Source organism: Candoia aspera, chromosome 4, assembly GCF_035149785.1.
Source record: "Candoia aspera isolate rCanAsp1 chromosome 4, rCanAsp1.hap2, whole genome shotgun sequence".
Classification (NCBI taxonomy): domain Eukaryota; kingdom Metazoa; phylum Chordata; class Lepidosauria; order Squamata; family Boidae; genus Candoia; species Candoia aspera.
Genome location: NC_086156.1, coordinates 61,794,824 through 61,820,449, shown reverse-complemented (window position 1 = coordinate 61,820,449; position 25,626 = coordinate 61,794,824). Strand labels below are relative to the sequence as shown.

The 25,626-nt window shown below is 38.5% G+C and overlaps 1 protein-coding gene across 1 annotated transcript in view; it reads left to right on the top strand.

Moving 5' to 3' along the window:
• Positions 1 to 25,626, top strand: part of COBL (cordon-bleu WH2 repeat protein) — a 151,901-nt gene that overhangs the window by 115,619 nt on the left and 10,656 nt on the right. The window contains exons 12-17 of the mRNA XM_063304245.1: positions 6,308 to 6,326; positions 10,778 to 10,805; positions 11,549 to 11,786; positions 13,744 to 13,844; positions 15,147 to 17,080; positions 17,616 to 17,735. Of these exons, the coding sequence (XP_063160315.1) occupies positions 6,308 to 6,326; positions 10,778 to 10,805; positions 11,549 to 11,786; positions 13,744 to 13,844; positions 15,147 to 17,080; positions 17,616 to 17,735 (2,440 nt within the window). The remainder of the gene's footprint in view (positions 1 to 6,307; positions 6,327 to 10,777; positions 10,806 to 11,548; positions 11,787 to 13,743; positions 13,845 to 15,146; positions 17,081 to 17,615; positions 17,736 to 25,626) is intronic.

The following is a 25,626-nucleotide window of genomic DNA, read 5'->3' as shown; positions in this document are numbered from 1 at the left end:
CAGCATTAGACTGGAGGATGCTTCTCATGTTACCTGTCTACTAAAGGGAAATATATGTAAGTCTCTCCCTGTCTCTTCCTCATCTTCCTTATGTTGTCATATGTGTATTTACTGAGAGCTATTTTGGAGGGTATTTTGAGCTAAGAGTACACACAGCAATGCCCTTATGAATATCAAAGAAGGGAGAAAAGTCTTTCTTATTTGGGTAAGAATTTAAGTTTACTAGGACCTTCCTTCCACAGTATGACCATAACTCAATGGTAACCCAAATCTACTGAGGCAGATTTTTGCAATCACATATCAGGAGGAGAATTTAGCACACATTAAACCAATCTTGGGGCAGAGCAGGGCTGCAACTGGGTAATTGGTAATTTATTTTCCTGGTGATGGAAAACACTTTTGATTTTTAACTCCTCCAAAAACTGTTCTCTTGCTCCTTCAGTAAGCAAAATTACTCTTCATTTAAAGCAGCTTGTCCTCTGCCCCAGGGCCGCAACTAGGGTCTGTGTCACCCGGGGCAAACATGGATTCTACACCCATTTTGGCACCCCCCCCCCAGCAAGGCACCCGGGGCACAACTGGGGGGAGCAACCGGGGCATGTGCCCCGGGTGCCTTGCTGGGGGGGGGTGCCAAAATGGGTGTAGAATCCATGTTTGCCCCGGGTGACACAGACCCTAGTTGCGGCCCTGGGGCAGAGGACAAGCTGCTTTAAATGAAGAGTAATTTTGCTTACTGAAGGAGCAAGAGAACAGTTTTTGGAGGAGTTAAAAATCAAAAGTGTTTTCCATCACCAGGAAAATAAATTACCAATCTGCACTATGTAGACATTAAAAGTACCATATCTGGGCTGCAAAATCTAGATGCCTCCTAGTTGGCAGCAAAGAGACACAGAAAACATTAACTCTGTGCTGCCATCTAGTGCTTTGGATTTTGCAGCCCAGATCTGATAGGTGCTAATCAAACCCTTTATGGCAACAGAGTAGAAATAACCTATGTCCTAGTTGTTCTTTATTAAGAATTGTTTAATTACTGTTCAGTATATGTTAAAATTAAACAATTTTAGGTTTTGTCTTGGTCCCAATAACTTTCTCATGTCTGGCTCCCACTCTTCTACTCAGATAATGGCCCTCAGTTTAAAAAAGACAAAATAGGTTAATTAATTCTTTAATACGCTTAGTGTACCTATTTATTGAGAGCCAGTTTGGTGTAGTAGTTAAGGCACTGCACTAGAAACTGGGAGACTGTGAGTTCTAGTCCCACTTTAGGCACAAAAACCAGCTGGGTGACCTTGGGCCAGTCACTCTCTCTCAGCCCTGGGAAGGAGGCAATGGAAAACCACTTCCGAAAAAACTTGCCAAGGTAATTGCAGGGGCTTGTCCAGGCAGTCTCCAGGAGTCAAGAATGACTTGAAGGCACCAAGTAAATACCTATTTATTACTCTATCTCTCTAGTGGAAAAAAAGGTTTCTAAACATCCAGTTATGCCTCCTCCAATGACATCACTCTGTCATTGCTTGTGACCTTTTGCAAAAAAATGTAACTGAAAAAAAAGGGTTCTAGCAGAAGTGTTGTTGTTTTTCTATCTAAGCTTTTAACAGCAATCCTATCAGCTATTACTAGATTTCACCATTAGCCTTTAGATGGGTTAGGGTTAAGCTGTTTTCACCCAGGACACTAATACTGTAATTGTTTTTATTCTTTTTTGTTTATTTTGTTTTAATAAGAAAAAGAAAAGTAATCAAAGGAGGGAAAGGGGTGTGTATGCTAACAATGAAAATGAAAGATGGGAAATTTAGTTCTCCAGAGATGAAGACCACCCTAAAAGAGTTTTTACATGTTGGTTTTTAAGCATGTGAACATTATAATCTTGTTCATATACTGCTGACCATGTACTTTTCTTAACAGATAGTCAAATAAATGTATTCTAAATAGAAAAATAACCCTCACTATTTTCTTTATCTAATCCAATAAAAATGAAGTCTTACTTTAAATAAGTTCAAGAAATACCATTGCAGATCTTTTAATGTGGCTGAGAGGAAATGGTACACACATGTCAACTGTGTAGGGCATTATTTTTTCCCCATTGGAATTAATCTGTGGCTTGCAAGAAAGTTTATGTTGAGGATAGGCAACCTTTTGTTGAGGATGCATTTGTAAGATGAAAGCATGTGATGAGCGCACTCACAAAATGACTTGCTTTTCACACAAAATGGTTACTGTGTTGGGCACGGCTAGTCATAAAAGACTCCTTTACAAAAAAGCAAATTAGCACCTCAGGGTATTCTCTGCTAGGGTTTTGTGAAGTGTTGAAGGAATTACTTCGATGTATCTTTTAACACAGCATCCCTTTAAAGCCGTTCCATGAAGCAACAGTGGTCCTCTTGCTTCTAAAACCAGAGCAAAACCTCTTCCCAGCCTTCTTCCTCAGAGCTCACTATGGGAGAAGACTAATAGGCACCTTCTTTGTGGAGTGGTGCAAGAGAGGGCAAGAAAAGAGTTATCTTGCGGCTATAATCACTGGCTCTATTGCAGGCTATAGGAAATCCCATAGCTCATGTAAGAGACAGTGTGATGACTGGAACACTCGAGCATTCACTCAATTACGACTCATAAGCTTTTGCTTATAAATCTATTTAATGAAGCAAAGTGTTGAGTACAGAGAAAAAGTTGTGAATGGAATTTCCCACATGTTTCTACATTTTAAAATCACAGTAACTTCAAATTCCACCCCCACCCCCCACTGCCCTCTTAGGTATGTGCTCCTACTTCTCGTGCCAGCATCTTGGCTGTAACGGTTCTTGCTAGATGACCTTGGTGCAAGGAGCAGCTAGCCCAAACAAGATGATTCCCGCTCCAACCATGCTCCCCCTCCATGCTGGTGGACTCGCAAGTTGACATGGGTTGCTGGAAGACAGATGCGGGTCCGATAAGATGTTCTGTGAACATTTAATTGGGGAGCCTGATAGACAGTCAGTCCTAAGACCCCTCAGTGTGTGCTGAAGAGTCCCCCAAGCTAGTGGCTCCAACACTGGCTATACTGTACAAAGCTCCAAAGTGCATGCTGAAGAGACTAGTTGTGAGACCAGTTGATACACTTTGTGGGCAAGGACTTCAGGCTGGCCATCTCCTTCTGTGCAGACTGTGAAATTCCTCACAGACTATACTTAAGCCACCAGAACTACCTTTCCTAGGCTATGAAATTGTGGTGTGGTGACTGCTATGATGCTGTGCATGGTGGAGGTGCCCACCCCAAAGCTGTCAGGAGGCAACAAGTGCAGCCTGGAGACGCCTTGGTGTGTTCTGAGTGGGCGTTGGACTAACTTTTCCCAGCATGACCAGTGTCCTCTCAGTATGTGTGAATTTTAGTGGCATACAGGTTTAATTTATTATTATTACTAAGTACAGTTTGGGATTTCCAGAATAGACACCTAGAGTTAGGTGGAGGACAATCTTTTCATGCCATTTGCCTTTTACCTGCTGTAACAGAGCAATAGCGAGAGCCCTGTGGGGTACATAAGGTCATTTCATGCTACTTGGCTATCTGAACTATTGGCCAGCTGATGAATTATTGAGAGAGTGCAGGGATGTGACTTTGACTTAGGAAACATCACATTTTGACATTGCTTACCTCTGCCCAGTGGGAGATCCGTGGCATTAAATGTCAAAAAGTTCTTCAGGAAGTCTTGCAAGAAAGAGTAGGCTGAGAGAGGCATCTTTCCCTTGCAGTGCTGGTCAAAGAGCTTGTTGCCTGAGTGATTTTGGCAAATGCTGTGGAGATTGTTTTCAGGGTCTTCCATACCAGGCGGCTTCAGTAAATGCTACAGGCAATCATGAAGTTACCCAGCTTGGAAACACTTCAGAGAGGAGTCATTTTTCACAACACTGGCTAAAGCAATTCATGCTGATCTTTCCTCTTCCTTTCAAGAAAGCAAATCAGGTCTCTCCATGGCCCGAATTGTTTTGCTTTATGATCTACGTTGCTTTGTGCAGGCTATCTTCTACCATTCCGTAGGACCTTTGTGGGGCCCCAAAACATTCCTGCATGTACAAATTAAGTAGCTTCCTATTTTACTTTTTTATTAAAAGAATCGTTTTAAAAAATCAGCTGGATTGTTTCTGGAGGCATGTATTGTTGCCTGTTGGTACTATTGCCTAACCCTGGTTTATGTAGTTGATAAAAACGTATGCCAAAATAAGTGTGTTGATTTTAAAGACACTACAAGATTGTTGTTGTAAAAACCTTGTGATATAATTGAATTGCCCGGACAGTGTTAACTCAAGATTCTCTTCAACTGTTGTACTGACAGAGGTAGAGCATCAACATGTGACTGTGCCTGGATGTGAACCTTGTTCTGCATCTCATTTAATTGTATTTCTATTTTTATTCCTTTGGGAATTGCAGTAAAATGTTAACACAATTTCTTATTTTATTGTAAAGAAACCCAGCCTATACTCTATAAATTTATTTATTTATTTGTTTGTTTGTTTGTTTTCTATCCTGCCTTTATTATTTTTATAAATAACTCAAGGCAGTGAACATACCAAATACGCCTTCCTCCTCCTCTTTTCCCCACAACAACAACCCTGTGAGGTGAGTTGGGCTGAGAGAGAATGACTGGCCCAAGGTCACCCAGCTGGCTTTCATGCCTAAGGCGAGACTAGAACTCAGTCTTATGATGATATTCTGTTCAGCCTCTCTTCCTTTCCTACTGCCCATCTGAATACAACAAAAATGTCCATGTGGGCAATCAGAATTATAAAATACTAATGTTGCTCTTCTGTATCTTTCATATGTTCTCGTAGTTTTTAAATAATGCATGAAGGAGCGTTTTAAAAAATCTTTAATAGGATTCATGCGGTCAGTTATGGAAAATTAGTAAGGAAAAGCATTGTATATAGTGGTTAATGGTTTGGATTTTGTATGCAGAAGGATTTTATTTACATTTTATATGCCTTTCTTAAGAAGTAGTGTTGTTCTTCTTAATCTCTGATCTCACATGTAGGTTTTACCTATACAGACCATAATTCCGGAAGGAATTATACACCCAGCTGTGCACATCTATAGCAAGAGTAGTGCCAAATACATAATTTACTTTTTCACTCCACACCAGCAACATTGTGAAGAGTATTCTGGGACTGATTTTTCTGAGACATTGCTGAGCAATATCTTTTCTTTGTTCCCTTCTTCCCTTTATCTTCTCTATAATTATATCCATCTTTAAGTGTTCCTCAAGGCCTATAGTATTACAGCCCTTCTTTTTGAAGTATACTAACTGTAAGAATATTTGTTTTATTAATGAAATATAATGAACAAAAAGTGATACTGCAGTAAAATTTCAGCAATTAGAAGAAACTAAAATTTAAAAGGGAAAAAAGAGAAAAAAAGGATCCATATAATATTAATATAAAGTTAATTTAATGCTTAAATTTATTATTAAAGCCAGTCCATGAAGAAACATACTGCTCCATTTTTCTCACATTTAAAATATAAATGTTTCAAACATCGACATAACATAAGGAATATAAATTTCTTTCCTCTGTGTAAAATAATTTTCTTTGCCAACTCCAGGCCCAATAGAGTCAGAGTTCTTCATGAAATGACACACACTGTATTTTGGGAGTAGAATTCAGCATTAGATTTACACCTTTAATAACTATATATATTTTCCCAAGGCTATTAACATATGTAATAAGTTGAGGCCAAAAAGGAGCCATAATCCATCATATGAGTCAGAGAGCCCTGAAATTATTTACAAGCCCAGCAGAAGAAATTTGATGTCCAAAATGTTAGGGCCAAGGTTGCATCTAGGGAAGGGCTGAAGCAGGTTATATTCTCCAGTGAATATAAGTCTAGGAAACATCACCACCCATCTAGCCACAACAATTAGCAGTTCAGGCAGGGAAGACATTACACAGCAGGGAGGCAGGTACCATTGACAGCCTGTTTCCTAGAATCCAACTTCACAAATACAGTCTCTTTCAATCAACAAACAAACCAACAGTGATGGATAAACAGTGGATGGTATTATATTTGTAATCTCTTAGTTAATTTTTAATATTAGTTAATATCTCTTTATATTTTGGCAATGTTAAGCAACAATATTTGTCATGAGCACTGATGGTGAGCAGGAGGGGGCCCCTATCCAGGGGGGAAAACGCATGCGTAGTAGAGAGAATTTGAGCTGTCATTCAAAGAGACACAGAACAGACCCGCCTTGACTTTGGGGGTTTATCTGTATGGGTTTTCTCACGCTTCTTCAGTTTGGTAGGATTTTCTGTCTACTGTAGCAGTAATAAAACACTAGAGACTTACTCCTCGTCTCGGCGTGGTTCCTGCTTGTCAGGACGATATTAATCTATAACTTGCACACATAATAAGATCTTTCTCTGGCTTTAATACTACTGTAATATAGGCCTCATAAAAGAAGGAAGTTTAGTAAGGTTAAATGATTCATTATAAATTTCAAATAGATGCCAAAAACTTACAAACATTCTATACAACTGAATTAGAAAACCATCAGGACTGGAAGTTTTCCTCATGATCTAATTATCTGCAATTTCTTGTAGTGAGAATGTTTATGCCAATTTACTTTAACGTTTGAGAAATTTGTTCCATTTCAATATTACCCTGAAAATTAACATTTTGTTGTCAGTTGCAGGTATCTCTAATATAGATAATTGAGTATATATTTTTTTTAAAATGATAGATTCTGTACCACTATATAACTGGCTGTTATCACCCTAAATTCCGGAAATAAGATTTTGCTCTTGCTTATTGTGAGCTAATAACTTTCTAGCTTTGTCTCCAGATTTCTAATAATTCTTTTTGATATTCTCAATTGTCAAGAATGCATCAGCAATAATGTTTCATGTTCCTTGGCCTTTTCTAAAGCCAGCTTGATCATTTGGCATTTCTTTTTCCACGTAGGGCTCTAATCTGCATTGGATGATCCTAAGCATTATTTTGCTAAGTGTGAAATTAAGGATATTGTACAATAGTTTGCTCACTCTGTTAAGTCTTCTTTTTTTTGGTACTGGAATGTAGATTGACCTCTTCCAATTGGTTGGCCACTGTAGTTGCCATAAATATTTTATAAGATTCTCCTAGTAATGAAGTATCCAAATACCATCTAGAATTAACAGGTTTGTTGCTTTTAAATTTCAGTGTAAGTCATTGGAGCATAGTTTGATGTTGCAGTAGAAATGTCCACAACTTGAGGGTGTAAACTTTTCATTTTGGATTTAATAAACACCAAATATCAACTTAAATTCCGAAATATTTACTTGCACTGCTTTCCAATTTTACAAAGGGGTTTTATTTATTTTTTAGTATTTCTGCCTAAGTAAGACTCTAAAATGACACTGCAATCTCTACTTATCTGAGAGGAGACATATTTTGAGCACTAATTGTAGGAATAAACTCCCTGCCATGTAAATATGCTGTTTGTTTCTGTTTTTGGTTTAGATGAGGGCTATCAGATACTACCCTGCTTTCATTGACAAAATTAAGTCAAAAGTCACCTTTGGGGATGGCTAGTTTCCTAGGTTGGCCCTATTCAGCTTGCGGGTTATAGAGAACTTTTAGCCATCGGGTTCCTATCATATTTGTATTTTATTACGTATCATATTTATTCTATTGTTTTATAGTGTTTTTATCTACATTTTATTGTAAGCCACCCAAAGTCCCTTTTTTGGGGAGATGGTGATAAATTTGATAAATAAATAAATAAAATAAATAAAAATTATCCTACACAAGTGTGTCACCATCAGTCTTCCAGACTCCAGCTTACACTGCTGACCCTTCTTGCTTTTGTAGTAAGGAGTTACCAGTGATGACAATTCTTTTCTTTTGGGCTGCAGCTGTAACCCCTCTCCTTTTCATGGATCCTCTCCTCTTCAGCAGTGTTCATTTCTCTCTCCTGAAAACTCAAGGCTTGTTACATCTTTGAGGGCCTCAAAGCTGTTGCTTCATTCCATTTTTGCAAAATACTCCTTATATTTCTTGTTCCTAGCTATTGCTCATGTCCCCGGGTTTGCTCCTCCTTATGGAGAACTGCTTCCTTCCTCAGTTCTTGTTGTAGTGCTTCTTCTGTTTGATGTAATAAATCTTCATCCTCCCCTATCAGCTGAAATGTGGTCACTTGCTGCTCCAGTCTTTGTAGGTTTTCTGTCAACCTTTTGCTGCAAGCTTGTACAAACATGCCAGGTTGATTTGGGGCAGGAATACACGTATGCTACAAGCAATGCAGATCACAACTGCAATATTTTTTTTCATTTTTACGTATGGCACCACAATTTTATTTTTTTTAAAAATTCCTTCTCTGTTTTTCAGTCAGTTGGTACTGGAAGGAAATCAGTTACAGACTACCCCTTTGATTTTCTTGCTGAATTCCATTACCATTTTTTTTTAGCTCTTCCAGTCAATCATGCATAGAGAGAATATTGTGCACCTTACTTTTCTTCCATGGGTATAAAATCTGGGGTATAATGAAGTACATGGGTTAGCATAATGTATTAGAAAGGTTTTCTCTAGTCTAGATCCCATGTCTCCCTAACAGGAAAAGAGGGAAACATTTGGAGTTACTAAGGCGCACACACACACTAAAAAAAACCAGGATGGACAACTCCTTCAAGTTCATCAATAAGTTTTTCTTATGGAAGGAAGGAAGTGAATTCTCTGAGAAGAAATTTAATCTGTCCACTTCCTAGGCTACCAGGCTGTTTGCACCGGATGAAGTTCCAATTTCTTGTTTGAAGTTTATCACTCCAACTGGCTGACAGTAAATTTTAGGATTAGTCAAAGTCCCTTAATTTCAGCCATGAACTAAAGAGATTTTTCCATATAAGTGCTTTTCAAGCAACTGTGAGGAAAGCCATGAAGCTGAAGTGAGGCACTACACCAAGAATACACTGGATAGTCATTTGACCAGCACGCTTTGTGTAATTTATGCAGAGCACCAGGAAATACGGTAATGGGAGCAATCAGTGATCCTTGAGATAAGCATGTGTTGTCCCTCTAACTGATTCTACAGGAGAAAGGGTGATATCAAAGAATAAGATTATAAATTCCATCTAGGAATATGAAAGAAGAATTCACAGTAAGAATGTGTCTCTCTGTATGTAAAGATGGGATGTTACTGTTGTTTGATAAGACTAGACCCATTGCTGCAGTAAAAAAGAAAAGTATTATTTCTGGAGGTATCTGAAAGCTATCTTTCATATAAGTAGCTATTTGTTTTTTGTAAGTTTTTTTATTATTACATTCTCAGAAACTGAAATTTTCATATCTAGACATGTTCATATCACTTTAAGGGCATCAGAAAGGCTTTCCAATAGGAAAATCTTGGCATCTAATACCCCCAAGGTGCAACAAGAAAGAAATATTAACCAGGTCTGTTTGGAGCTTTAATTGATCAAACTCCTTTTGGAAGCTATAAAAGTAAAGATTACCTTATTTGACTATCTCTCGGTAGCCAACAGCCAAATCCACATGATTTCCAGGTGACTGGCTTTAGAAAGCCAGTGACTTGATTCAGAATGAGCCCTTAGTGTGGCAGGTTCCCAGAGAAAAAGAGGAAATGTTTTGGACTTTGATAGAGTTTCTAAGAAGAAAACAAGAAATACCTGGGCCGTTTTAAAGCCATAAAGATAACTTTCGCCTTGTGATCCCAGATCTTCTAAATAAGCTTTGGGCTTAGTGGAATTGGTGAAAAGACTTGAGTTGGGCTTATTGATTACTCTGAGACTCAAATCCGTGAGTTCTGTAGCTTCTTCCTTACACCTTGTTACAAATCACAGTGAAAAATGTTGGAATGCAAAACAAGTTGATGTTTTGATGACCCTTGCTCATACCCCTGAATACCTCTGGAGGTAGTCAACACCTATCCAGATCCAGATCCTATCAAGTTATGCTTAGCCTTGGTAGTCAAATGGTGACTCATCCATTTAGGGCAGAGGATGAGTTTTAAAGGATAGGGCTGCAATTAAAGAATCTGCATTGGAGGTTGGCCTGTACTTTTATGACATTTGTCTGAAGATGATAACATACTACAATAATGGTGATATAATCTATATTTAACTATTAAACCTTTTGGATTGCTTTTCAGAATTACTGAGTAGAGGGGCAATTCTGATAGTTGTAACCACTTTAAGTAAGGTGTTGGTACATCAAACTATTTAGCCTTGACAATTCTTGATGGCCCTTTTCTTAATTATATAGCTGTAGGATTTCCACTGATTTTACAAGTTTATGGGAGGCATCTGTTGACTAGGGCTCTATAGGATAATCTCTCCATGTACCTTTTGGTCAAGGAGTATGGTCTTTTAACCCAGTAAAGTTATTTTGGACTTGGAGGATCTAAATATGGAATTGGAGGGGGGGTATGGCTTGACTGCTTCTTTCCTTTGCTTTGTCCCCCACAGTCTGAGAAAGGTGTCCCATAAATCTGCCTACAGTTCTTAAGTACCTCTCCATTAATTTGGTGGGCCAAACTCTTTTTGTGGCCTTGTCATTCTTATAAAAGGAGGAAGAACTATTAGAAAATAACGTAAAAAAAGAGTTGGATCTCTGCCTGGATTGCTATAATATGACTTATTATAGCCTCAACAAGTAGGCCTGGAGCAGAGATGGCTGTGCTCTCTCCACTTGGAAAAGCGTGAAGTTCTGCCAGAATGAGTTCTGAAACTTGATTTGTTTCTGCAACACTTCAGAATAGCTTTTCAGAGATTAAAAATATAGTTCTCTCCTCAGAGGGAGAAGAATAATGGATAGCAAAAGATCACATGTGATATGGAGCTTGAACTGAGTTGCTTGGCCCTTCATCTCCCTATGGTGTCTCAAAGATTAATTACCAATTGATCTTTGGTGATGTCTTGGCTGACTGGATTGAGGTAGGGCTGGTGATTATTGAATGGCCTCCAAAGGTCTCTAATCAATTTTTACTCATTGCACTGCTCCAGACCCTTTATTGATTCTGGACACCTCACTGGCTCATTATAGAGTATCAGATAAGCAAGGGGAACACCCTGACTTGTCCTGGTCAAGATACATGCCTGTATGGCAGGTATGAATTTGACTGGCTTGCTTGCTCTCTCTTTCAACTCATTCTACAAGGTAGGAAGACAGTGTGATCTTCCAGAAAGCACCATTCTGTCATTGGAGATAGACTTCCTGTCCTGGAGTAATCCCAATCAAGCTGACCTTCAAAGGGAAGGGAAACCATTATAACTGTTAAAAGTACAACCAATGTTGTTTCACTCTAACATTTTTGAACCCTCTCATTTTTTACTTAAATTTTCAGGATTCCCTATACATGATTTACTTGTCAATAATACATTTTTAGTATCTGGAAATCTAGAATCTTACAATGGAAAAGTCTCTTTCATTGTGTAAAAATATTAGTAGGAAGAGATTTGCCTTACTATAATAATCTTGAAAAACACAGCAATGATTTAGGCAAAATGATTCCAAACAATGAAAGCTTTTCTGTGTTTCACTTTTTTCCTGTGTTTTCTCTAGGAAATCAACTTTCACATATTTATAATGAAGACAATATAGAAGAAACCATCTCTTTTAGCAGTTCTGTGTCAGAGGGCAATATAGATGATTCAGAAGTTATTAATTTACCCTCTGATACTGTATCACTGGATTTTCAAAATGATGGTATCAGTTCAAGAGACAAATCCATTGGTGTAGAGGACACCTTGGCTGAAATAGATTCCATGTTGGTTGCAGAAGTATGTTCTGCTCCCTTTAACAGTGATGAATCTGAGAATATTCAACAAAGGTAAGTTACATTTTTGAGATGGTATGCAAGTTTTTTGTACTGGCACAGCTGGCAGCAAGGAAACGAACTAGCAGGCTATAAATCTGTCACAGGCCTAAACACACAAATACCCAGGCTTTATTGCAGCTAGTGGGAATGTATCAGCCTTTGCAAAAGTCCTTTTGCTTTACTTTGAGGGTAGACTGTATTTGTGATCAAAAAGCAAATCAAGCAAACTGAAAAGCAAATCAAGCAAACTGAGACCTATGGACTCTTAATCAGGCACCAAATCCAAAGGAGAAGCAGGAGACAAGCTCAGAGAAAATCCAAAGTCCAAAGCTAGAGCTCCCAGGGAACCTGACCTTGTAATCCAGTGCTCCTCTACCATTCAGCCCTTTGTTTCTTTAGCAGTCCTTTATGATCTGTCCTGGAGATTGGAGTTGCAGAATTTTGCTTTGCTCTCCACTCCTTGTTCTGAGTTCTTGGTCAAAACAGGAAACCCAAGCTCCATGTCTCATCCCCTGACACCTCCCCATCCTCTCAATAATGCAATAGCAATTAATAATGGCTATTTTTGGTAATGCTCCAGCAGAGACTATGCTCCAGCTCTAGGCAAATTGGGACAATTCAGGACACGTCTTTTTACTTGTTTGAGTTGGGGCAAACAGTTCTAATCCACTCTATTTTTCCTTTGTCAAGGGAAAAAGATAATGATTTTTAATGTTTTAATGTTGCTTTATTATATATATTACATGTAATTCTAAAGTACTTTGATTCTGTAGGATTTGATTAAAATTATATGCCATTGAGTCAGTGTTGAGTCTTGGTGACCACATAAATAGACCTTCTCCAGCATGATCTATCCCCCAACCTGGCCCTTCAGGTCTTCCAATGGTACATCTATCACTACTGTGAGACCATCCATCTTGCATCTGGTTGTCCTTCCACTTTTCCCAGAATTATATCCTTCTCCAGAGAGCTAGGTCTCTTCATAATGTGTATGAAATATGATAATTTGAGTCTGGTCATTTGTACCTTGAATGAGAACTCTGGGTTGATTTGTTTGATGATCTGTTTGTTTTCTTGGCTTTCCATGGTATTCTCAGAAGTCTTCTCCAACATCAAAAGCATCAGTATTCTTTCTGCCTTATTCTTTGCTTCTGCAGAGTCCAATTTTCACTTCCATAGAGCGTCACAGGGAAAATCATTGCCTCCACAATTCTGATCTTTGCAGGTATAGACATGTCATGGCATCTGAACAACTTTTCCAATGCCTTCATTGCTACAGTACCAAGTGATAGTCTAAGGTGTATTTCTTGACTGCTGGTTCCTTTACTGTTGATAGTGATCGTGAAAGGCTGAAGCTATCCAATGCTATCTTCACTGACAATTTTAAGGCTAGTTATTATACCTGCTGTTACTATTTTGATCTTCTTTAATCCCATTTGTTTACTAAGCTCTTTGACTTTCCTTATTAGAGCTTGCAGATCATTTGCATTCTCAGCTATTAGAAGAGTGTCATCAGTATAGCTCAGGTTATTGATATTTCTTCCCCCAGTTTTAAAACCACACACTTCCTCCAATCCAGCCTCACCCAGTATATATTCAGTGCATAGGTGGAGTAAATTAGGAGACAGTATACAGCCTTGTTTTATTCTTGCCAACCTGGAGCCAATCCAGACTGTGGCTTCCTGTCCTGCATATAGGTGTTCTATGAGGACTGTGAAGTGTTCTGGATTCCCATTTTCCTGAGGACATTCCATAACTTGGCATGGTTGAAATAATTGAAGGCCTTTCTATAATCAGTAAAGCACATATTGACTTCTTTTTGGTATTCTTTGGCTTTCTCAATTATCCAGCAAGCATCAGCAATAATGTTTCTTGTTCCTTGACCCAATCTAAAGTCACACAAATTGCTATACTAATATTATTAGCCCTGCTAGAAACCAGCAATTAACCAGTTGTCCTCCTAATGCAGGGCTGATGGCAGAATGATCGAAGCTAAATTTGAGAATACTGATATGTTTATGGTTACTCAAGTGCAAAAGGCTCAGCCTGCACTGGACAAAAGCCTAGCAGGTAGGTGGAAGTTGATCTTGCACATCTCTGAAGCAAACATAATAGAAAGAAGGAGGAAGTAATGGCGGGCTATATACTGAAAAGGTTAGAAAGATTTCTTTATGCCTCCAAGTTGGAGAAAGTAGTAATGATAATATAATCACCTATCATAACCTAGTAGCCTTATTGAATATTATCCCAATGAAATTGTTCCACTTCCATGATCAGCCTTATCTTACCGTTTTTGGACATAGGTCTTTTACTATGCTTACATTCAGTGGTTTGCTGCAACTGGCTCGCACCAGCTTGTGAGAGCTGTTTTTTTTTTTAATTTTTGGGAATTAAAGGTGAGCCTCAGTGCCTAACATGCCAAACAGCTGTTCCTTGACTAGGAGCAAGGTGCAGCAGCAGCAATGGAGCCAACAGAGCCAGTTCTTAAACATTTAGCATTACACTGCTGCTTATACTATATTTATAGGCATAGAGTAAGAGAATGAACTTCTAGAAAGTGCTTTTTAACGAAGTTGGAAGATTGAGGATTCCATCACAGAAGAAACACAATAACATAAAAGAGTCAAATTGTGCCACTGTGCATTGAAAAGTTATAGAAAAGTCTATTGTCATTGCAATAGAACTGTGCTCTGCTCAGCTGAGGTAAATTCTTGAATTCCTCATTTGTAGATTGGCAACTAAAAAGTCCCAAAACAGGACTGAAGGGAAAGAGATCTGTAGTGTTGTTCTACAGATCTCTACCTATTCACAGAAAAAAATGTATTTATTCTGTGTTGTGGATAAATACAAGCTAATAGCTTTTGACATCTTACGGCTTTCTCACGTAGAAATTCTCTGATGCAGGGATTAATACCATACATTTTCTTCATTATATGTAAGAACCCATTATGCATAAATCTGTAATATATACACTTTGCTTTCTTGAGAACTATAATCTGTGATTTTGGAATCTTGCCCAGGAATAACTTCGTAGATATAAGCTGTGTTGGTAACACTTTCCTTTATTATATGTAAATGGTTAACCAAATGCAGAATTTGTTTATATTTTAGCACAATACAAAGAATGTGTGTGTGTGTGTGTGTGTGTAGGTTCAATTTTTTTTCCTAACAGTAGTATTTTAAGTTGTATAGAAAACAACTTTTGCAGTAAAAAAATTGAAAATAGTTTGCAGTATGGGAACTGCTGACCCAAGAAAATATTAAATGTCTCTTAGGATTCCTTGAAACACTGTTGATTATGATAAGACTTTGGAAAATATTGCAGTATCATTGTAAATAGTTTTTGAAATAATTTGTTGACAATATTTGCAGTGATGGAAAATATACATAATGATTCTAAAAGCCAGTCTGTTCTCATTGAGATGAACGGTACATCCAGCCCTCTTCCAGAAAATGCTGAGACTCCTTGTGATGCTTCATTTCCTGTGCCAGTGACAATCATTGATGAAGTTCCAGAAAATTATATCACCACCCATTCCAATACAGAAGAAGAAAATATTTTGTTTTCCAAGATAGAGACTAGTGAAAATATTCCAGTTCAACTGACTGATCTAGGTAAATTGATTAACAAGAACATTAATATTGAATCTGTCAGTAAGGACTATGTGGGAACATCTTCCTGTTTACCGGAGAACTTGTCACAAAAATCTTCTACAGAAGAGTTTTTGGACCAAACTGAAGAGCAGCAATCTGAGTTTGCAATATATACTTTCTCAAATGAAAAACAGAACAAGAAAAATGCAATGCGGAAAAGCATCTCCAAAAATTGCATTGATTTGGAGAAACCCAATGCTCAAGGGAGTGCTTATAACTTTAAATTGTTGAACAAAGTTAATGGCATACCTGACGAAGCAAGGCCACTGAATAAAAAGGATAACAATGATGAACTTAATAAATCTGCATTAGAATTTAAGCATGCATCAGCAAAAATCCCTGATGAGAAAGAATCTGACCCAACGCAATCACCATGGCATCATTGTGTTAACAATGGAATTGAAAACTCTGGGCCAAAAACTGGCCTGACAACTTTTAAAGTAGTTCCTCCCAAACCCAAAGTAAAATATTTTGACCGAGATGTCTCTCTGTGCACAGGTGCCATTAGAATAGATGAGTTGGGTAACCTAGTGACTCCAAATAGTGGTGGTATTAGAAAAATTACAGTAAATATGACCTCAAAAGAAGCTCTTATTGGCAGAACTAAAGAATATAAGAAGTTAAATTCTATGGAAAAGCAATCTGAACAACCTCCAACAGGCCATTCTGTTGAACCAGAGATCACTGTTAATTTCAAACAACTCAATAAAAAGTCCAGAACCAGGCCTGATTGTATTAGGAGTCTGAAAGCAGGAACATTGCCAATAGTTGGTTCCAGTGCTGAAAATATTGTTGGACCAGATGAAATAAAGCTTCCTACTAATACCTCAGGGAAAACTGTCTTGGCACCAGTGATCAAAAGGAAGGATCTCCTGTTTCAGATGCCCCAAAGAGAAATATCAAATCATCATTTAGCCACAGCTGTTGCCAATTGCAATGACCTAACCCAGTTTAAAATCAGCCAAGAAAGCCAGAATGAAGAACAGCTATATAAAGTAAAAGGGGTGAAAACTGAAATTCAGCCACTTTCTAAAGGATATACTGTTGTGACCAAATACTGTCCAGTGGAAACAGAGCTGGCAAAAACAAAGGAACTGTATTCAACTACCTTCAGTTGCAGTAAAAATGTGTCAAATACCCAGCTATGTTGTGCTGATTCTAGGTTGTCAAATATTAAGACACTGAATCAAAACAAACCTACTAATGGCGTTAGTGGGTCATATACTATAATAACTTACAATAAAAACAGCCTCATAGAACAGGAGATCAACCATGGTTCAATACAAGATGTAGCAGATAGAGAAATGAGTTCAGTAGTGATGAAAAAGCCAGTTGATCAGGTTAGTGTTCCCTTTTTTCTTAGCAAATCTAATGCTGACTCATCAGCCACAGTATTTAGCTCCCCTGTGAAATCAAGCAATGTACCATCAACATTTATGGTTAACAAAATGACTTCAGAAAAAGATAAGAAACTTGGCAATGCAGAGAATGAACTGTGTTCTAACATCATAGATGACAACATCTACAATATTTTTGGGCCAAAGAAGAAGTTTAAATCAGTCATCCAGAAGCCACTTCCAAAAGATACATCACTACACAGTGCTTTAATGGAAGCCATTCAGACTGCAGGAGGAAGAGACAAGCTTCAAAAGGTAAATATTTGTTGGCTAAAAGCAGCTTTGGATGCAGCACCATTTCCTGTAAGATCAGGAGTGGCCTTGCTGGTTTTTGTTTGTTTGTTTGTTTTTACTGCTATAATTATTCTCTTTATAACAACCGTTGTTTCCAGTGACCTAGTATACTAGGTTACCATCAGTTCTACACATGCTGTTTCATGTTATGCAACAGCAGTAACAGCTTCACATATTTAAGATTTGCTGCTATGATTATAGATAGCATATCAAACTAATTCTGTCCTCAGGTAATAATTATTATCATGCAATATATCTAATCAGACAACACAATATTTTAGTATGGCACCTGCCAACAGATCTGACAAATCTGATTTCTTCTTCTCTGATCATTATAGTACATAGAACATTGCAAAGCTGCTTTTATACATAGCTCAGTATATTCAGGTCAGATAATGGCCAAAGTTAGGCATGTTTTCCAAAAAATAATGAGATGCTTTTTCCCCATGATTCCAAATTGTAAGTAAAAACAACTATGTGTTTTGTCATATGCCAGATTTCACACAGTACTATAAATGGAACTCAGAAAAAGTCAAAATTCATGGAAACAGAGACTGAGCGCTCAGCTCTTTTGGCAGCCATTAGAGGGCACAGTGGAATCTCAATGCTGAGAAAGGTAATTCTAATTGCATTGCATTATATTTGTCATCTAACAAAGATGTAACTAAAAATCCACTCTAATTTGAAATCTTAACTCTAACCCTAAATTCTATACTCTTGACTTCATTCAAGGTATACTAGTTGTAGCTGATGACTACTTTTAGTTAAATATTTGCTTAAAAATTACCTAAGGCAGATGGGATCACTACCTAACATCCTGGAGAGTCTGCCAAGTCAAAGCAGAGAACACTAAATGGAGAAAAATTGCCCATTGTGTGGCAAAAGATAGTTTCTTTGCTTTTAAATCTACTGATAGGAAAAAAAATCAACAAAATATTAGAACTACTATGAGATAGTAGTAGTAATAAATTAGAATTGGAGAATTATCTCACTTCACCTTGATTGGTTTTTGTATTTCTGCTGCTAGCTTCATGATAGGGATTAGGGCTCCTTTGATATATAATATACAGCCCTTTGGATTTGCTATTTGTGGAACGGCCTGTTTCTGCTCACCCCACCAGAAGTATCAGACGGCATGCTCCAGGTCTCTTCCATTAAACAACAACATCTTGTTGGACCATGGAGTCATGCCTTCTCTATGGCAGCACCTGCCATATGGAACAGCATTCCTCTGGAAATCAGGATACTCCCGACCCTCTTAGTCTTTTGTAAGTCATTGAAGGCCTGGCTGTTCCCCCAGTTGTTTGGGCTAGATAGTTAGGCAAATTCTTCTGGCTAATATTCGTTAATGTTATTTTTTATGAGCTGGTTTGTGTTTATGGTCTTGGGCATAGTGGTTGTTAAACTGCTGTTGTTTTTAACCCTTATATGTCACCCAGAGTTACTTCTGGGAGATGGGTGGCCTTATCAATTGTTTAAATAAATAAATAAATAAACTGCAGTTTCCAAGTAGTCTTCAAAGGCAGTCCCAAGTAATCCATATGAGTGGTTGAGGGCATGATTGACAATCACCAGAGTCTCTTGATCCAGAAAGAGTCACATCTGACAACTCAGCTGCAGCTAGGCATACACTGTCTTGGCCTCAGCCTTCACCTGCTGTTCCAGCAGGGGTACAAATAATAATTTAATATAATATAATATAGGTAAAGGTAAAGGTAAAGGTTTCCCTTGACGTAAAGTCCAGTCGAATCCGACTCTAGGGGGCGGTGCTCATCTCCGTTTCTAAGCCTTGGAGCCGGCGTTGTCATAGATACTTCCGGGTCATGTGGCCAGCATGATGACTCGGAACGCCGTTACCTTCCCGCCGAAGCGGTACCTATTGATCTACTCACATTTGCATGTTTTCGAACCGCTAGGTGAGCAGGAGCTGGGACGAGCAACGGGAGCTCACCCCGCCACGCGGTTTTGAACCGCCGACCTTCCGATCGGCAGCTCAGCGGTTTAACCCGCAGCGCCACCGCGTCCCTTTATAATATAATATAATATAATATAATATAATATAATATAATATAATATAATATAATATAATATAATATAATATATAATATATAATATAATTAATACAATACAATACAATACAATACAATATAGATAAAAATCATATCTATATCTGTATCTTTATCTATCCTTATCCTTGTCCTTATCCTTCTGAGGGAGGGAGGCCCTGTCAAGAACTAAATATAATAGTATACTGGACCCAGGTATAAACTTGGGTTAAACTTCACAAACATCAAAAACATTTAACTGGCAAAACAGGACAAAAGGCAGGGGAAAAAAGAGACATGAGCAACAGGCAACAATTTTCATTATAGCTCTATATTTCAAAAGGCATAGAACTTTCCAAAGCCACTAGGAGCAATATTTGGGTAATTAACATGGACAGTCTTGGAGGAAGTAGCCTTTATTTTTTTCTAGCTTTCATCCTTGTATATACATAAGGGCAGTAGAATAGAGATGGAAAGCAGGACACCAGCTGATTGCCCTGTATTTTGCACCACGAAGAATTATTCTGGTGGATGGGGATGATGTAGCCAACACTCAGACCTCCACAGCATCTCTTACTCACCCCAAGGTAGTTATACCACAATGACTGATGATACCTTGCTAAAACTGATGGATGATCTCTCAGCAGTTTTGTGTAGATGTTAAATAAAATGGAAGAGAGGGTTGATCCCTGGGGCATCCCATATTGGAGTGGTGAAAGGCGTGATCTCTTTTTTCCACTATCAGTGACTGGACCTACCCACTCAGGAGGTAATGGAAAGACCATATATGATGCCCCCAATATCTACACATTGCAGGTGGCCCAGAAGGATTATGTGACCAGTAGTACTGAGTGCTGCTGAGAGCTCTAATGACCCTGTGAGCGATGTCAGTCACAACATGAACTCCTGCTAATGCCGTGGACATCCTGACCCAGTTTCTGGAAGCTGTAGGGGCCTGGATGTTGCACAACAGGGTTCAACTCAACCCAAGCAAGACTGAGTGGCTTTGGGTGTTTGGAACTTCTAGTGCTGGGAACCTCCAGTGTTGTTCTTGGATGGGGTGGCACTACCTCAGACAGACCGATGCTCTTGGCAATACAGACAAATGGGGAGAGGAGAGGAAAAGCTAATGAATAACAGGGTTACTACACTTGATGTTAGCCACATGACCGAAATAACAATAATAATAGCCAAGATGCATATTACCGACAGCTTCTCACCTGAATATCTAAGCCAACTGGGATATGAGGAAGCCATGAGAATGGTTAAAGAAAGGATAGTTGATATAGAACATCAGAGGAGTTTCTCCAAGCCCCAGGCTTCTATCGCTTATTGGTGGAAGTAAGTAAGGGTGCTCTGGCCAATTATTTGCAAAATCTTATTTTTTACAAACATAGATGGGCCTTTTCAAGGGCACGCATTAATGCTTTCTCCTCTGCAGTACTGGAAGACACCTATAAGAAGATTACATAAACAGAAAGACTCTGCCAATCTGGAAATGGGGAAATAAAATCAGTGGTTCACATTCCTCTGAGCTAACCCATTTGTGAGCAAGCCAGATCCCATTTATTGAAAGATTTAAAGGGTAGTCCACAGAATATTTTACCTTTACCTATTGCTGAAAGATATAGTCCCTAATATTTTAGCACAAGTTGCAAGATTTTACTTGGAAGCCATATAAAAGTGTATAGCCATGTAAATATGCCTTACAGATAAAACCATCAGCAGGCTTAACAAGGCAAAATTCTACATTTTGTCCCGCTTTCATATTATATGCCACAAAGTTATTTGCTTCTTCCATTTCATTTTTTCTTACTTATTCACATGTGCACCCAACCAAGGATTTTATAGTAGTAAATAAAACAGATATGTTTTATAGATAATACGATATATAGGTTAGTTAACTAGATCAGCTTGATAGGTTTTTCAGGTTTTAGTTTATAGTTTTTATGCTATTTTAAATTTGCCTACTTACTCATTTAATTATATGTATATGGACATTTGCTATATTTTCTCCCTCTGTCTCTCTTCCTCTGTCTCTTTCTCTCTCTCTCTCTTTGTTCTGATCACTGATCATATTAAAGATTTTTCAAATAACAGGGTTGAGGGTAGGTGGGGCTCTGCAGGTGTGAGGGAACCAGAACAAAAAGAGAGGGAAGCCATCAAGGAACACCAAACTCAGATGTGGAAGAAGGCAATGGCAAATCACCTCTGTATTTTTGCCAGTTGTATAGATGTGACTGTAACAATTAGACATGTTTGAGTGCCAGATGAGGATAATTTAAGTCAAAAGACACTGCTCTAATTACTGGAGAGAGTTTAGAACTTCCATGACTTAGTCTGGAATGGATGATGGAGTGAGATTAAAGTGAAAAGTACAATCCATGGAAAATGGATCAAAATTGTCAAGGCAGAAATGTACCAAATTGGGAATAAGTATACTTAGCTGGATCTGTTTCAAGTAATATGAACACAGACTGTACACCTGAATATCACTGGATGAACTTCATCAGAATTAAGTAGATTAGAGTAGGAAACAGAATCAGGAGAAGTGCAATCCATACAGGACTGTTGCACATTATAAAAAAAAAATAAGAGTATTGGTCTGTCAGATAGATGGGTTAAACCTAGATGATTAGACTTCACTTTTTGCATGTTTTTTTCAACAGCAGTAATTTATCTATACAGTGTAAATAAAGTCATTTGAGTTTATTAGGCCTACTAGGTATTGGAGATATCAGCAAATCAGCATGCCTCATTAGCATGTGAATGAGTCTGCGCTAGGATTGCAACTCTCTGTGCTTCTTGTCCCTCCCACTTCCTTTTCCTTCCTCTTCCTCCTTCCACCATCTGAGAAGGCAGAATATCTTTGCAGTTCCCTCCATCTTGGCCACATGCATGGGCCTAGGGAAGGAATTTGTCCCTTTCTGCATGCAGCTCTTAGCAGCAATGAGGGCTAAGAGTTCAATTCAGTTTAGGGAACAGAAGAAAGAAACATTTTTCTACTGAAGATGGATGTAATTGAACCAAATAAATCAGTAAGACTCTTTTTACTTACTTTTTGAACCTATTTTGTCTAAGTGTGTAATTCTTTATGCTTGGGTGGGCTAAGTGTGTAAGATCAATAACCTATATTTCTCTAACGTGCTCATTAACGCTATTTTGGATAATATTCTTTTTCTGTGCACGTCTTCTCTGCTGTGTTAAGCTCTGCTCCATTCAGTGGTCCTAGCTGTCCACTAATGGCTTCACTAGGCCCCTGGAGAAGTCTGTATTGGTCCATGGTTTTGAAGTCCCCAAACCTTCTGGGAAGGTGGGAGACTTCAAAATCAAGCTGGTTATTTGGCTTTTCTGGGCCTTAAGGTAGCCCAGGTTCTGTTTCCTGTTTCCACTCACACAATCAGCAGTTCCCTAGATAAATGGAGTAGGATGGAGAGAGGCCAGTGATTTGAATAATTGTAGGGAATAAATATGCATTTTCACTGGATTACATAGGGCTACCTGTGACGCAGAAGCCGAAAACATGGGTAGAGTTGTCTTGTATGTTCTTTTGGTGGAGACCTGGATAAGAGAGCCAAGAGGAAGGCACCCACTCAGATGAGGGAGGTTAGCTAGATGCATAGTTATGCCTCAGAGTGACTTCTATACAGCCACCATGAGGTGCCCTATTTCTCTTGAGATTAAGTGTTGACTGAGGTGGGTTAGGGAGAGAAAGGGTAATTGATGCTGCAGTTGTGGGTGATAAGACGTGTCATGAAAGGGGTGTTGAAGCCCTGGAGGATCATAGAAAAAGAATTGGATTGGTCATTTTGCCTGAAGGGTATGTTATTAAAACCAGTAAATGATGAATGAAATAGAAATGTAGTGTAAAAGACAAAATCCAGTATTTTCACATATGATAACTTGTTTATACTCTCCGTGATATTATTCCAGCTAAAGGTATAGCTGGAGTTGTTGGGCCAAATGACTAAAAATGTTACTCAATATGCAAATGAATATGCAGATGTGTCATCTTTTTGAATCTCAAGATCTGGTAGACCTAAAGTTTATCATGATCTATCAGCTGCTGTTTTGGAAATAGCACTTGTATTTGAGGAATAACTCAGCATACTTTAATGGGTTCTGCCAAATACACTTCAGGTAGAACAACTCCTGCCAGGTGAAGTGATTTGAGAATTGTGTTTGCAGAGAAATTTTTGACTGACTATTGTGGAGCTTTCACGATCCAATTTAATTAGTGGCCTAGTTTAGCCACATCTTCCCAGATTAGTGTTCTTGAATGAAGATGTTTTCTCCCAAGTCCTCCAGCAAATTGTTTGTACTTTGCTGTTCTTTCAATTGAAATCCATAATTTGGAAATAGCAATTGCTAAAAAAGCAATTTCACCTAGCAGTCTATTCTGAGCACTGCTTTCTTTCATTATTTCTCCTCCTAATTATAAATTTTTCAGTATAATTGGGTCTCTACAAAGCCTCATTTGCTAATGCTCCAGCAATCGACAATTATGATTTCAAGTGAAAGCTGTAGTACATTTTTAATTCTGTTCCTGTTGCAAATAGACATGTTCCTAAGATGGAAGCTCTGTGCTTCTCAGGGAATTAATTGTAATAAAAAGAATTGCTAGAAAAATAGGTGAGAAGGATCTAGCCCCCCCTTTAATTGCTAGACTATTTCTTTAAACAAAGGATATGACTCATTTTATATGGCTCAGCATTATGCTAAATATGTATTTTAGGAGTCAGCTAGAATAAGGGTGGCAACCTGTGAATAGGACTGCCACGCAGACAGGATTGGAGAATTCCAGGCAAATCTGTATATATGTATATGTGTATGTATGTATCCCTTCTCACCCCTGTGGGTGGTATGTGTCTTCCTCAGCCTCGGGTCCTCTACCAGAGGCCTGGGAGTTTGAGGGTTCTGCGCAGTATCTTAGCTGTTCCTAGCACTGCACTCTTCTGAACAGAGAGCTCTGATGTTGTTCCTGGGATCTGTTGGAGCCATTCTCCCAGCTTGGGAGTCATAGCCCCAAGTGCCCCTACCACCACTGGGACCACTTTGGTCTTCACTTTCCACATCCTCTCTAGTTCCTCTTCAGGCCCTGGTGCTATATCTATCACCACTGCTGACTTCTGGTCCTTGTCTACTACCACAATGTCTGATTGATTGGCCAGTACCTGCCTGTCTGTCTGGATCTGGAAGTCCCATAGGATCTTAGCCCTGTCATTCTCCACAACCTTCTGTGGAATCTCCCATCTGGACTTGAGAGGGCCTAGCCCATACATTGTGCAGATGTTCCTGTACACAATGCCAGCTACTTAATTGTGCCATTCAGTATATGCTGTTCCTGCCTGCATCTTACACCCTGCCACTATGTGTTGGACTGTCTCTGAGGCCTCTCTGCACAGTCTGCACCTTGGGTTCTGTCTAGTGTGGTAGACCCCTGCTTCTATGAATCTGGTGCTTAGTGCCTGTTCTTGTGCTGCTATGATCAGTGCTTCAGTGCTGTCTTTTAGTGCAGTCCTTTCCAGCCACTGGTAGGGTTTCTCAATGTCAGCCACCTCAACTATCTGTTGATGGTACATCCCATGCAGGATCTCATCTTGCCATGGCACTTCCTCTGCATGATCTTCCTTCCATGTCTGCTGCTGCTGCTGCAGGCATTCTCTCAACAGCTCATCTTTAGGTGCCATCTTACTGAGCATCCTGGATGCTCTGTGTCTCACCCAGGACAGTGGCTTGGACGCTCACCAGACCCTGCCCTCCCTCTTTCCACCTGGTGTACAGACTTGGTGTGGAAGCCTCCATACATTGTGAGGAGCTTCCAGGCCTTATATATATATTATATATATGTATGTATGTATGTATGTATGTATGTATATATACTTTTTATTAAAAATTTTAAACAAGAAGATAAAAACTAATACAAACTAATGTAAAGTAAGGAAGAAAAAGAAAAAAATGCAAGAAAAAGAAAAGTTGAAGAAAAATAGAAAAGAAAGAAAAGATATAAAGAAGTGGCTTCTGATATTATTCACAGCAGTTATAAGTACAGATATATTTTAACCTCTCTCTCTAAAGTTACATGATATTACTCTTATTTCTACAATCTATCCTGTCTAATCATCAAAGCTGTAAATCAAAAGTTCATTTTTTTCACTTTTACACAAAAAGTCCATAAGAGGCTTCTAGTCACTAATAAATGCATGCATGCATAAGTAAATAAATAAAAGCAGAGTGTTTTGATAAAATAAATGAATAAATAAATGTAGATAATGTCTTTTCTCTAATCAAAGAAGTCAATTTATCCATTTCAGCAAAATCTGTCAACTTCACCAACCATTCCTCCATAGTGGGTAGTGTCGAATCTTTCCATCTCTGTACATATAGTAATCTCGCCACAGTAATCATATATTGAAATAATCTTCCATGGTTTTTTTCTGTTTATCCATTAGTCCTGAAAAG